At 30.0% G+C, this 15,222-nt stretch overlaps 3 protein-coding genes across 4 annotated transcripts; 2 read left to right on the top strand and 1 right to left on the bottom strand.

The window, feature by feature from the left end:
• Positions 1-2,574: 2,574 nt before the first annotated feature.
• Positions 2,575-3,740, bottom strand: LOC145750190 (small nuclear ribonucleoprotein F). Its single transcript, XM_082566160.1, has 3 exons — positions 3,638-3,740; positions 3,294-3,484; positions 2,575-2,977 (listed from the first exon to the last, which is right to left on the bottom strand). The coding sequence occupies exons 1-3, from the start codon at positions 3,641-3,643 to the stop codon at positions 2,908-2,910; spliced, it is 267 nt and encodes an 88-aa protein (XP_082422286.1). The 5' UTR covers positions 3,644-3,740; the 3' UTR covers positions 2,575-2,907.
• A 205-nt stretch (positions 3,741-3,945) lies between these two features.
• LOC145750536 (translocon-associated protein subunit delta-like) lies at positions 3,946-5,584 on the top strand. The gene is made up of 5 exons (XM_082566594.1): positions 3,946-4,064; positions 4,428-4,546; positions 4,786-4,913; positions 5,102-5,207; positions 5,370-5,584. Exons 1-5 carry the CDS (start codon positions 4,013-4,015, stop codon positions 5,472-5,474), a joined length of 510 nt encoding a protein of 169 aa, XP_082422720.1. The 5' UTR covers positions 3,946-4,012; the 3' UTR covers positions 5,475-5,584.
• A 4,598-nt stretch (positions 5,585-10,182) lies between these two features.
• Positions 10,183-13,982, top strand: LOC145751007 (uncharacterized). 2 transcript variants are annotated; one of them, XM_082567076.1, is made up of 6 exons: positions 10,183-10,528; positions 10,991-11,091; positions 11,785-11,896; positions 12,271-12,331; positions 13,243-13,313; positions 13,482-13,982. In XM_082567076.1, the coding sequence occupies exons 1-6, from the start codon at positions 10,236-10,238 to the stop codon at positions 13,621-13,623; spliced, it is 780 nt and encodes a 259-aa protein (XP_082423202.1). In that variant the 5' UTR covers positions 10,183-10,235; the 3' UTR covers positions 13,624-13,982. The 2 variants fall into 2 exon arrangements, with proteins under 2 accessions (XP_082423202.1, XP_082423201.1); XM_082567075.1 differs by lacking the exon at positions 13,243-13,313 and adding an exon at positions 12,934-13,043.
• The last annotated feature ends 1,240 nt before the right edge of the window (positions 13,983-15,222 follow it).

Genomic DNA, 15,222 nt, shown 5'->3' with positions numbered 1-15,222 from the left:
AACCACAAGTTTTACATCCGTATTTGCTTACATCTGCAGATGAATTTAGCGGCCATAATCCATTAAAAGTTAAGCCTAACTTGGCATTTTAACGCTTAGTTGGACAGGCTTTAGTGATCGCGCCAAATAAAAACGTCACAAACCAATTATCGTTTTGTTTATAACCTTGGAAAACGTCGCGATTCTAAGCAAGGTTTAGCGGCGATTTTACCGGGAAAAGTAAAAGTTTCAAGCGTTTCGCTTAATCAATCAGTGCCTTGGCCACTTCAAAGTTCTTAACATTTATAACCTTTATTGAAAACAAGCACTTGTAAGCAATTGTAAGCTTTTTTAATTCAATTGTCGATTTTTAATAAAAGTTAATGTAAATATCACATTCTTAATTTAAGGCTAAAACTGTAAAAAAACAAATATTTTTCTGTGTTGAACTATTTTTTACAACCACCAAGATACACAACAAATGTATTTTGTGTTAATCTAAAAATACACAACTTAAGCTGCTAAAAAATATTAGAATTTCGATTCTTTTTAAGGCAAACTATAGCATAGCCTTGCCTTACTTTGCCTTACGCTTTGCGAACTCGTTCTAGGCCAGTCGCGTGCTTGCCCATCTTTGGTTTAGCCTCGCCTATCCATAGATAAGACTGAATACCACTTCACAGCAAAATATGAACCCTGATTATATTAAACAATTATTAACCTGGGTTAGTTTTACGGTGTGCCAACTGCTGTTGTGTGAACGTTACGACTATGAACTATAGTTATTAAGTTTTCACTCGATAGTTTAACAAGCTAATTACTGTTCTGGGCGGATTATAATTATAAAAACATGTACAGACGGCGACTAATTAATAGTAAGTGTTAAAACCTGATCGATATTCGGCTCTCTAGGTTAGCGGAGAGGTGTGAAGGATTGTGTACCCCCGACAGTCGATTAGATACACAACAGTTTACGACCTGACGACAAACTGAATGTTCCGCTACTTTTTTCTACTCGTCGGGGTCATAGATTACGTCATTATAAATTTTTAGATTTCAACTTTTTAGAGTAGGCGGACTCAATTAACTTTATTAGTTTACCGAAATCTGTAAACACAAACACGATACTTTTACTAATTTGTTCGACTCAATCGCCCACGTAAACAGCTGAAATTGAATAGAACAAAATTGTCTTTCAGGAATTAAAATTAGAAATGTTGACTACTATATAATACTACGGAAAGTCCAAAAGTAGCTTAAATCGAACATAAATGAATAGAGATGAAAATTTTCTATACTTTTGAATGCTACGTAACTTCCCGACTCTTCTCTTCGTATTTTACTATTGAAAGCAAATATAATTTTAAAAATATGACGCGAATGATATTTATTTAAACATAACCACAACCATTGAAAGTGAATTTATAAGTTCACATTTTTCTTTCTATAACGTGACGTTCGACACGCGATCCCTAAGTATGTTAACTTGATAGTTAAGGCAATTTGCAGGTAAGGTATTTGCCATTACCTCTGACAATTTAACGCTTTGCTAGCGAAAAATAGAAAAAGTATTCTGCATCTAAAAGTATTGGTTTTTCGAGTTGTTCAATGCTGCAAAAAACACCATTCTTAATACTTTTAAAAACTTAAAAAATTCAATTTTATGTTGAGTCAAGGTTTGAAATTTCGCTCTATATAAAAGCTATATAGCGGTTTTACTAATACAAATAACTTAGATTTAACCATTCTTTAGCCGATGTTTTGAAGCCCAAAAATGACACTTTTTCGTATAAGTGTTTTAAACCTGAAAAACAATTATTACTAGTCAGTTAACAACGTGATTGACGTATTTTTTCGAGGTTGTAGTGGGATTAAATCCAATACCTGGAGTGGCCTATTAGCGCCCACCTGCGGCACGCTTAACTCACTTTGTATAAAAAGTAAATATATCTGCCAACAATTCCGTATTAAACAAGCCTTTAGGACAAGTTATTCAAGTTTTGGTTAAAAATAAAAAATATTAGAATTATTATGCTATATTAAAGTATCAATTTAATAGTTGCGACCTGGTCGTACTAAGTTCGCAACACGAAAAGTTGCACACCACGAGATTTTTATGTTATTTTTTAGTTATGCTGATATTTTTAACTTGCTTTGTTGAATTGTTTTTTATTTAACTAAGTTAATGTAAAAACGTACTGTAAGTATACAGATATACTACTATTGACCCCCTAGTTACTCAGCTTGCCATAAAAAATTGCTGATCGTATTATCATAGTAATACAAAATACTGCGCACCACAACCAGTGATTTTTATAATGTTTTTTGATAAAACTGATATTCCTACCACAAAGTGTATTCTGGACATCATGTTTTGTGGATTAAAATTGGACAGACAAGTAACATGACTTATGTTCAATATAGAGTTAAGATTTTACAATTAAATGTCTCGGAGCTTTTTTTTATAACTTCTTCGACTTTAACAGCTTTTTTATAACTGTTGTTAACTAACGTACATATAACATGTGTCATGGTTTTCAGTTAAAAAAAACTTGTTTCTATAACAAACAAAACTACTTAGAATAACAAAATCGATAACCTACAAAATCAAAGTTTATTTTACACAAGTAATAAAAAGTTTAAAAAAAAGTAAAGATCCTGATTGAAACATTACTAACAGCATTATGTGTGGTAAGTTACACATGAAACTGTTGTATTTAGCAGTGTTTAACCAGTTACTTAATTAAAAATTGTAGAAAATAAATTGTGCCATTTAATTAAAAATGACAGTCCAATAGGTCAACTATCAAAAGTATGATTTTGATAATATAAAAACTAGAATGTTGGCTGAAAGATTGTGAAGTTGCTTGGTAAAATTTAGTCAAAAAACTTGGTAAAATTTAGTCAAAAATTGTTGTTGTTTCAGGTTTATTCTTCCTTCATTTCTCCTTCTTCGTCATCTTCTTCAACTCCTTTGATGTACAACACATTGTTGCATCTGAAAATTAATTTAAAGACATCTTTATCAATTAGCAAATTATTTTTGAATAAACCCATATATAAATAAGCCAATTTTTACTGTCCAGAATCTAATTTTTTAACTAACTCTTAAAATTTTGTCTGACACACTTAACATTTTTAACAAAGTATATAAAATCCCATTTCATGTTAACGAAACATACAAAAAAAATAGAAAAATCAAGGTTATAGACTGAACTACAGCCAATCGAACAAACCTATTAGCCATATAAGATTGACAGTGTTAACAATTTAAAGTATCAGGGTTGTAAATTAAGCTTTGTTAAACATCAAACCTTATTAAAACATCCCCCAAACGACCAGATAAAGCTCCTTCTACATATTCTTCAGTGTTGGCAAGTTGCATATTCATGTAACCATCAACTGATACCAAATAACCTTTGTATTCCATTCCCCATTTCAGTTTTACCAGAACTGGTTTTCCTGTTAAAGCATTCAGGAATGGCTTCGGGTTCATAGGCAGTGTCTAAAGAAATAAAGTTTGGATAAATACAAAACAGACAAAAATTGAAAATTAGTTTACATTTTTGAGTGAGTACATTTTGAACCCGATTAAAATAAAATAACTATAACGCATTCTACATATATATTTTTAAAAGTAAAAAAACAATATACATACCGCCATATTTTAGATTTAAATGTAAAATCTTCTTCAAAAAATATCAAAACCAAATTTCGAAAACCTTGCTTTATAAAAATCAGTGAAGCGAAACAGCACGACTTTTCAACGCAAATTTCCAGAGTTTCCATTTAATAAATATTTCAGAAAGTTTAACTAAAAGTTTTCTTAACAATAAAATTAAAATATAGAATACTGTAACAGTAGATTTGATTAATTTTTTTGCTATTATAACATCTTTAACATAATTTTATTAAATTTTTTGAACGTAAAAGTACGATTACCAGCAAAACTTCGTTTCAAGCCACGTATTTTGTAAATTTGGTAAACATTAAAATAGTGCAAGTTTTTATTGTAGGTAATTGTTAATTAATCATGAATATGTTAGGTTATTTCCTTGTTGCACTATGTGTAGTCGTTGTACACGGTAAGTTTTTAATGTTCTTTTTCCTTTATTATTTCCTAAAATATTTAAATCGAGTATAAATGGAAAAGCTGGTTAACCAGCTAACCGATTTTTGAATTCGACTGTTTTATATTTGGATGTACGATTCTCATTTTCTAACTTTTTGTCCAACTAATCCAAATAAAAACGTTGTTAAACTCCCTACCATACTTCAAATGTATATTTTTTAAACCCTTTACAGCTTTACAAATATAGGTTTCTAGTTTTAACAGTCTGCAGGTCTGACGATCAGACGACATCGACAGACGATCAACATTTAACACTGTAAAATCCATATTAGTCTGGTATTTGTCCAGTTGACAACTTCTTATATTTTATTTACAGCCCAAACCTGTGTCCAACCAAAAGTAACCTCTTCTTATTATGCCAGTACTGATGAGAAGTTAGGAAAAGATACAGCATTCGTGGTTGAATTTACAGTGTCATGCAAAAACAATCCAAAGGTAAAACATGAAATCTTTTTGTTTGCTGTTTTTTGGGCGGCGGTATTTATTATATTTAAAATTCCTTTAATTTCAGTATTTCTAACATAATTTATTTTAATGATTTAAATTGGATTATCAATACCATTTCCCATGTTTTAAAGTTGCTATATTTTCTGTTACAACTGTGATGTTAAAGTGATATACTATATTTTTTAACACATTAAAATTGAGTTTTTCTTTTTGTTGTTTTGTTTTAGGAGTTAGTGTTGTATGCTGATGTTGATGGTTTACAATTTCCAGTCACCAAATCACCTGAAGGAAATAACTACCAAGTTAGTTGGACTGTTAAGGGAAAGAAAACAACTTCAAAGTCATATGATGTCAAGTAAATAAATTACTTCTATGAATTTATTACAATTTAAATTTACCCAGCCCAATTTTTGGTAAACTATATAATATATATATATATATTTTTAAAAAGAGTTGTAACAAATTTTCTCATGTTAACTGTGAGTTTTCTTAGCGTTTTGTTTCTTGTTTGAGATGCTATTTAATAATAAATAATATTTCCAGGTTTTATGATGACGAGGGTTACAACAATTTAAGAAAAGCCCTGCGCAGTGAAAGTCAGGACACTTCCTCCATTAAACCTTTATTTTCTGTTGAACTTAAACACCAGGTATTTGCAGAACATTTTTAAAATTGTCTGTATTTCGAATCAGTTGACATATCTTTTTTTAATAAAATGATAAATTTTTGGAGCATTTAAAGTTTAAATTAATATCATGTTCTATAACAATTCTTTTAATAAAAATTGTTTTTTAACATCCTTATTTTCTAGGGGATTTCAAGTGGATTTTGGATCAAATCTGAGTTCATTGCTTTGGGAGCTGCCGCACTTTTCTTTTACTTGGTTTGTAAAGAACGATCTGATGTCATCGGATAAAATGCCAAAGAAATTATCACCAATCGAAATTATACTTTTTCTAAATTGCAGTAATGCCTAATTACACTCTATATATTTTGATACTTTCCAATAAAATCTGTTGAAATGACGATATGGTAATTTTTTAGAAATAAAAATTTGTAATTTCAAAAAATAGCAAAAATAGGCAGCAAGATAAATAGGAAACTGTGGTGGGTTAACATATCAGGGAAACACTAAGTTTACACGTTTAACAGAACTTTAAAAAGGTTGTTTATTTATATTTTTACCACTACTTAAGGCTTCTTAGCAAAACCACTGATAAGCGCAACACAGTTAATACATAATATGTAATATTCAGGTTTAGCTTCTTAATTTCTAATAACCCAGTTACCGAAAAACGCTTTTGTTACTTAGATACCACAGTAAATCATAGACCGGTTGTAACTCATCAATTTGGTAAACAAATAAATAGATTACAATTTGATTATATTAATTATAGATTAGAGCTTACCAGAAAACCTGTTTCGATTGAATTAGATTAAACGTAATAGTTTCTTTAATAAATTCTCATAACTTACTGATTTAACAATAACTTAAATGTTAATGTTAACACTACCAACAGTTACCAAACATTTAAAAGAAATATGAATAAATGTTGGTCGGCTAAACCAAATTTAGATTACCGAAAAATAAATTTTAAAAGTACAAAAAAAACATTTAATCTTGAAAAATACGTAACCGCAAGATGGAAAAAGAGCAATATTTTTTGTGGTTTTTCGTCGAATTGTATTGTTAAAATTAAATATATTTTAATAAATGAATGAACTATTCTTAATAACAAAACATTTTTTTAGACTTCACAAAAAAAAATTATATTCATGATTATATTACATTTTTTGGTAAGATTGTATTCTGTTAGACTTAATTTAGAAGAAATAGCGGTTGCTTTAAAAATTATCAAACGAATAAGCTAGTTTAAGATTAACAAAAAGTATACAATTAACAACATACATTTATGCGGTGAAAAAAATTCCAAATTTAAACTTATGATTTAGAACAGGGGTCGGCAACCTTTTTCGCACTGCGGACCGATTTAAAACTGGAATCTTTTTCGCGGACCAGCCTTTAAACATTTTTTTGGCATTTTCGGGTGAAAGTAATCAATTAGTTTAGCTAATAATGATGTTTCAAGGGACGCAAATTAGTTTAAAGCAATTTATTCCTTCATCAAATCGATAAAAAACATTTTTAAATGTTTCTACGACAAAATAAGCTTAAAAGTAAAAAAAAAGACGTTTCTGTTTCTAATCATTAAACCTGAAAAAAATACGGCCCGGTAACGTACTGCTCATGGACCGGTACCGGGCCGCGGCCCGGTGGTTGCCGACCGCTGATTTAGAACACGAAAAAAACTATTGAACATTAATAGTGGTCAGAACTCTTTCCTACCATATACAAGGTCCTGGGTTCGGTCCCCAGTGAGCTGTAGCGCCCTTAAGTGAGGCGTTATAAACGGTACAAACTCATGTTGAGCCAGCACTCAATCAGTAGCTTAATTATGGAGCAATTATAATCTATAATATCCCAAACTGCCACAGGCAACTCGAGACTGGTCGGGGTAACTTATGTTACTCTATGTTTAGGTCGCGCATTCGATACTCTATGTTTAGGTCGCGCAAAAAATACATAATTTAATAACGAATAGTATATCACATGTCAATACGGATGTTTTAAATGTTTGGTGAATTTTAGTGGCCCTTGTACAACAATAGAAACTATGAATCACGCAAAATACCCTTAAATTTGCTTAAAATTTAATCAAATCTGTAGTCGTTTAATGCATACTAAAATATTTTTAGGTTATAGGTAAATAAAAAACAAAAAAAACTAGTAAAAATATATTATTAGCTTTTAAATTTAAATAAAGTTACATAGAAAAAAATATGCATAAAAAGGAAACTCCTAAAATTAGTCTTTAACGTTGAACTGTCAGGTCCCATTGTTTAGCACTTGTATTTCAATAAATGATTAATAAGGGAAATCATTACTATCGAACTACGGGCATTTTCGATCCGATCTATATACGATGTGGGTAAAATGTTTTGACACAATTTTAATAAATTTCACCCCGAGATTGTTAGATTACGAACATTAATAATTGAAACGGAAAACAATTTAATTTAACTGGTTTAAAAAACAGTTTTTGGTTTTGAAAATGTTACGATCGTCGAATTAAATAATCCGGAAATTCGATTACCTTGTTTTTAATTTAATTATTTTAAATTTTAACAAAAATATATTACACAAATTTTAATTTTGCAAAATGTTTAAAAAAGAGATTAAAATTCAAACATTTAAAACTCGAAATGACGTCATTAGCAGCAGAATTTCGTGACAATCATCACTTTTGCTTATTTTTTCCGTTTTCAAAAAAATGCTTTTATATTAAATTTTGAAATCGTTCCAACTATTGAGCTTATTATATCGTTATAGCTTCATCTATATTTCATTTAAACTTTCAGATGCACCTTAATTTGAGAGTTCATTGACAGAAATGTCACAGATGGAAGTACGCACAAATGTTTGAACTCGAGACAAGTCTGACGATCATTCGAAATATAAACCCGAAAAATTACGCGACAGTTGGTAACAAATTAACATACGATGATTACTACGTCATAATTGCACTTTAAATTAGGCGAAATAGACCCCCTACCAGTTCAAAGTGTACGATAATTGGTATATGCATATCTACCTCATTGAGGCCAATAAAGTTTACATTTTTAATTACACAAGTCAATGCTACTTTTTATTAATATTATGACGTCATAGAAGCCGGTGATTACATCATAGTGTCACGAACCGCAACCTATAGCATGTAAACGTAAATGGCCTTCGCAAGCGTGCGCTTTAATCAAAGACGACATAAATTGTTTTTTAGTTCAAATTTTTCCTTAAATAGAAGTGTTTTAGATTAATACGTCCATTGACATCATTTATGAATTTGTTAATTGGTAAATTAAATTTGAATATTGTTAAACTTTACGCTAAGTTTCTAATTATTAATTTGAATAATGACGTAGCGAATAAAACAATGATTTATAAATTCTCTGCAAAAGTTGATTTAAAAAACATTTTTTTAGAATAGTTCACCAGAAACAGAAATAAATTAAGATAAATACGATAGTGATTTGTGGTAATATGTTAGTAGTAGGCGCAAAGATATATTTTTGATTAATAAAAATGATAAGCGTAATCCTGAATCATTAGTCTATAAGCAGACACAATAATAATATTAGTAACACTGTTCTCACAAATAAAGATTTAATAACAATCAAAACAGAGTTATATTTCAAACTTCATACGCGAGTCTGCCGGTTGTAGTTTCTCCTAACCTTCTAAATCGCTCGCGTACGTGAAGCTTGCGTCTCGTTTTCTTCAACGCGCGCCTAATTTTAGATACGGGATCTAAATACAGGTTTTTCGATGCTAAAAATTGTTAAGACAGGGCAAAGTTCTAGGTGTTTAACGGCACTTAATATATGTTACAAAATAAACTTAGGTACAGTGTGCAAAGCCTTCAATATTCGCGTTTTTAAGTCGGTAAAGTTCAAACGGGAATATTGAAAAGGACATGAGTTGAAACGTATTGACAAGGTCCACGCGCGCTGAAAACATGCCAAACAAAACACCTAAAACAAAAATATTTTTATAAAAACTTTTGACTTGTTGTAATCTCGTAGAAAAGCGAATTCCAAGATAAGGCGCCATAGATGCCGTCCAAACTTCAACAAGGGCTTTATCGCTTCAATTTACAAGGACATCAGGGGGATATTACCTGCAATACAACACACTTTTCATGTTTAAAAACGGAAACTATTCAGGTGAATTTTTTAAAGGCTTCCCCGAAAAATTATTCAGACCATTTTTGTGTTTTTATTAATCGCACTAGAACTATAAAGAAAAACAATTGGCAACTCTCAGACTGAAGTTGTTTAAATGAATAAACACCAAAATATCCTTGCAAAAAGGGATTTTATACAAACGTTGGAAATTGAAAACAATTTAAGATTTTTTAAAAAAGCGCCAAAACTCGAAAAAATCAAAACACGATGTTTTTGACAAGAAAACAGGGGGTAGCAAATACAAAAAAGCGCAACGTAAGTTACCTAATGATGTCACTGATGACGTAAAACAATATATGCATTGCAAAAAAATTAAAAACAAATCATTTTGTCCATTGAAAACATCAATTATTGATTGTGACGTATGATTATTGTGAGGTCATCGCATTACCGGAGGCGACCGGTCTATTCATCGAAATCTCGTCAATCTAAGACGAGAAAAAGGTAAGTGATCGGCGCAGCAATAAATGTAGCTCCAAACTGATCAAACGACATCAGTTCAGAAGCTACAGAGACAGACATGGCAGCAAACTGATATTAAATAATAAACAGTAATGCTGAATAAGCAAAATTTTTGATACACAATTTTAATATTTATGAAGAAAATGAATTCACGTTTAAAATGTTTCGTAAATATTAGGCCTACGGGCCCAAGGTTTCGGTGAAATTTAAATCAATCAAACTTTGCGATTAGTCCGCTCGGTTTTATTCGCATTTTTAATTAAACAAACCCAGTTTCGAATAATAATTGCCGCTGGCAGATTACTTGAGAAAAAGATTTCAAAACAGGATTTACATTTTCTTAAATTTTTTTTAGACTAGATCCAATAAAAACTTTAATTAATCTATTTAAAATTAGTCAATTTAATTTAAAATGTATTTAAAAATGACGCCAAAAACTTCAGCCACGTGGTCAAGAACCAACACCTTATTTAGAACATTTTTGATTATCGCGCTTGCCTTTGTGCACGTTACAAATGGAACAGTATTTTGCAACCCCGACGATCCATCCACGTGTCAGTTCAACGGTAAATGCGTCTCAGTACTCGGACTGAAAAAGGATTTACGTCAGTTTGGGGTTTCAAACGACGCTTTTTACTGTCGATGTCCGGAAGTCCACTGCAGTTCCGCAGAAGATATAGCTCCCGTTTGCGGAAGTGACGGAGTGTAAGTATAAAAACTTTGCATCATAAATTACAAGACAAAATAAGCTTAACTATAACGACTTTTCAATACACCTTAACATTTTTCGTTATAGAAACTCATGTTAAATCCATGCCAAAAAAACTCTTTTTAAGGCTTGAATAAAGGTTTTTAGTTTAATACAAAGCTGGTAGCAGACCACACGTTTTTTTGTTTAGTATTATTACTTTTGCGTATAAAGATTATTATCAGTGTGCAATCTTTCTATAAACCATTGCATTGCCTGAAGGAAAATAATTCACGACATTCAGTATACAAAATATATTTCATTTATTAAAACATGCTACAGTTTTTCAACCACTATATCCCATAATCCTATTTCCAAATTTTTAAACGTTAACTTACAAAAGCTTAAATATTTTGTTTATAAGTTATAGTAAATAACAAAAAATTAACAATCAAAGTTTATGTTTTTTTCTATTTTAGGACATATATGAATGAAGTATGTTTAAGTGTCGAAGAGTGTGGAAATCAAGCCCCAATAACGCCAGTTTGCAGGGGGTTTTGCGGAACGGAAGAGTGCATACGTAAGTTTACATTTAATTACATATTTCACACTTAAAAGTTTAAAGATAAAAAAACACATAAGTGGTGTTTATTTTATAATTATACGTTTGAAATATCTATGTTATATTCCGGTTTTGTATGACCTGGATCAATGGTTTCTAGCCATACATTGTTCAGGTGTAATTCACAAGTACAAAGTCTGTAATTAGAAGGACAAAATTCATAGCAATCAATACACTTGTGCGACACAATTGTGGCTAAACCCAGCCTTTTAAATAAAGTTTTGCGGCCAACAATTCAATTAATTGCTAATTAACCGTGTTTCAATGGAACATTACTTGATTTTCGGGTTGTATAATTAGTATAAAAAGCGCGTTTAATGATTGATTTTAGTCCATTTAACTCTTGTTATGGTGTTATAATATCCACGATTTTTACGATAAATATATCACGGTTTTATTTTCCCTAAAGAGAAGAAATTTGTTAAAATAAACAAATCTATAAAAAAGTTGGAAACTTTTGTGTTACATTATAAACGTTTCTCTATAACTAAACAAATACCTATTGTTATAAAGTTTGCTAACAACTATTTGTCCCCATTTTAAGGTCAAAATTAAATACTCATTTTAGATTCACGTTCTTTAAACTACAAAATATTAATCAATAAACTATACAAAAGTTTAAAAAATAATGATAAAACTTACATTTTTCAGCGATCGACCAAAATTCGTTGTACGAAAGATGTCCACCTGAACTTGCTTATTTTTGCAGTGAAAACAGTCGTTGTGTGAAGTTTCCAGGCCAAAGAGATAACATATTTTGCAAGTAAGACAATTTTCGATTACCATTTTAGGCTGAGAATATTTTGTAAGCTACGTAAAATCAGTACTGGTACCGTACCAGTTTGTGTCATTTATAACCTAAAGACCTACTGGCAATTTGTCGCCTTATTAAAGTAATCCAAGATGATATTATCTACCCACTAGTCATTTAAATATAATTAAATGTGTGTTAGAACATTTTTTGTTCTTGTTTAAGTAATAAGAACTTGCCTTAACCAAATAAAATACAAAAACTTTTATAAAAAATCAAAATTCACAACTTTTAAATATTTGTCATCAGAAAATTTTAGAAATTATTGATGCGGTAAAAATTTACTTTATTTGATTTCTATGTTTAATGTTTTAAATTTTCTAAAGGTGTTTTAATGGATATGAAGGAACTAGGTGTGATTTAAAAATTGCTGGAGTTCTTGAAGAGGTAATTATTTGATTTAAATTATTGTTACTGGATTAAAAGTGTAAATATATTTGTTTAAAATGTTGTATTTTTATATTTTAAGCATGGCTTCATGTAGCAGCATTATTGAAACTCATTGCATGAAATAACCATTATTGCTTGCAAGCGTATAGTTCAGTACAGGCATAGTTTCAATATTAACAAAATCAGCCTTTATAAAGTGATGGACCGGGAGACAATATATATTTCATAAAATTTAATAACATATTACGTTAAATTACTTAATAAATATAAAGCGAAAAGTCTAGATTTATAATTGTTGCCATTTTAATGCTAAATGATAAAACTGAGAATTGCTTAACTAGCATGCTTATGTATGTGCTTCATGTAACCGTTTATGTATGTTTATTTTTGTGTTATTCTGTCATTTGTCAAGGCGCTGTGTCTGATAAGTAAACGACAATTCTCCCTGGATTCCAGTAGACCTCTGCACTCGCACGCTCAAAATTAACCGATTAAAACAACATTGAAAATATTAACACTTAGCCTAACACCGCTACAATTAAGGCATGCGCGAAAAGTTTCCGCCAAATTTTGAAACTTATGTCCTGTGTTCAATATAGATGGAATGCGACGGCGAGTTCTCAAACTACAAGTGGGCATTCTTTTTTTGCATTGGTTTACTGGCAGTAATTTTGATCCTTCAAATTGTCTATTGCGTTTTTCGTATAAGGTCAGTAAGCGTGCCAACTAGGCAATAAAAATCGCGCAAACATCCACTTCCGATTAGTACGAAAGCGCCACGTGGTCATGCAACAATCAATTGATTTCAATTGATGCTTTTTCTTACATTCACTAAACCAAACTTACACCTCAACACTAAAAGACTATTTTTTGTCTTTTTAAAACAATTTTTGTTATTTTGAATGAAGAACTCGCAAAACTACGATTGCTGTGTGGTTCTTCCCAAATTACGTTTGACTTTTAAGCCTTCAGCGACAAGGTGAAAGTTCAAATTTAACAAAAAACTTGATTAAATAAATCGCGACGTTGGCCCTAGTGATTATTACACGTTTAATTTTTGTCACATTTTTGTTGTTTGTCAAATTAGTTGTAAATTCATACCCTGAATGTTTAAATAATGTTCTAAATTTGAACTTTTACTTTTCAGGTCATCGGACACCCAAAATGATTTTGCTGAATGTTGTAAGACCCAAAGAGAAAAAGAAAAGTCCGAAGAAGAAAAAGTTGAAGAGCAAATTCAGGAAGAAGTTGACCAAGTTAACCAAGTTAATAAGGACAATGAAATTTAAGAAATTTGGCGGGCTTTTAAAGTCTTAAACGCCGCAGACGAACGTCAACACTGCCGATGTGAAAAGGACAAGGAAGACGTTTTTTTACTGTGAATTTATTTTGTATATTTTAGTTGTTTCTTAACTTAAATTATTAAATTATAAATTTTGTTTTTTTACAGTTCAGTGCTCAAATTCTGATAAATTAAATTGCATTGTGTAGTTGTTAAATAATATAAACATACCTTGAACAAATTAAAATGCTATCTTGCCTGAACTTAATTATCTTGCCAACACCATTTCAAAAAAAAGTTTTAATTTTCTACTTGCAGATTATTTATTACGGTGCATCCCTTTATGTTTTTATATTATTTGTTGCGAAGCTGTTTAAAATAAAAGAAAAAAAAAATTTTTGCTCTGTTGGAAAGAAATTAAAAAAACCATTGCAACATAAACTTAGTTGTAAATAAATCGTTGAATTGCAATATAACATTATGGACAAAAGTTTGTAAACTTTATGATAAGATATTCTTTGTCTAGTCTAAATAATAGGGCGTTGACAAGTAAGCAAATATGTTGTTAAACCAGACCAACCAAAAGTTCAACACGCCCAACTTAAGTATTTTAAATAGCAGCTTGACTTTGATAAGAACTTGAGACATATAATTTGAACCTGGTGGAAATTAAACCTTACGTAAAAGCGTGATATAAACCTGACTTCAAAGACTGTTTGTCCATGTTATACATAGATTAAAACAATATCAATATTGAAAATTGTCCAATGATTTTTAAGTAGAATTTTCTTGTATAAATGATATCAAAAAGGAGTTTTGATAATGTTTATTATTGTATCTAATCACACCAAATTTACTTAGTATTTATTCCCATACCTGCTGCAAATAAAGTTATTTAAATAAAAAAAAATAAAAAATTGACAGATATACCCAACAATATTTTTTACCCAATCAAAATTTGATTTAACTTTTTTCTAACTAGAGGATATTTTTAATTCTTTCATAAAAAATTTACGAAGTTTATTTATATTTAAAAATAACAGTATTTCCGAGTATAGTTTTACATTAACTTTCCAACTAAATAATTAAAATAATCATAATAATTACCAAAAAATTGTCACTTGATTTGATAAATTATAATTAATCCAATTCGGAAACTGATGAAATATAAATGAGTATTGAAATTGTGGGAATTATTTATCATCAGATTTGCCCTCATTTAAATCAGTACCTTAGGCCAATTTTCATATAACTTAATCGAAGAATAATATCCGACAATTTCAAGATAATATATATTTGATGTCACACCTTTAAGGTGACACATTAAAATAATATTATTTTCCTGTTTGTTGAATATTAAATAAATGCCAAGACACTTCTGTTATTTTCGTGTTTTTATTGTCTATGTTAAACTTTATTAATTTGCCTTGTAAGATAATATTAGGTTACTAAAGCAACTTAAATTTTTTTATATTAAAAGTAACCGAGCCTTGATCTAATTTAACGTAAATATTCACTATGGAAATCTATAAAAATAAACAATTTCTTATCCATGTGTTAATCAAAGATTAATCTAGTTAAATATACAAATAGATTACGTAACTTG

The sequence above is a fragment of the Corella eumyota genome, chromosome 4 (assembly GCF_963082875.1).
Source record: "Corella eumyota chromosome 4, kaCorEumy4.1, whole genome shotgun sequence".
Lineage (NCBI taxonomy): Eukaryota > Metazoa > Chordata > Ascidiacea > Phlebobranchia > Corellidae > Corella > Corella eumyota.
Note: the sequence above shows the minus strand (reverse complement) of the source record. Positions and strands in the feature narration are given on the sequence as shown.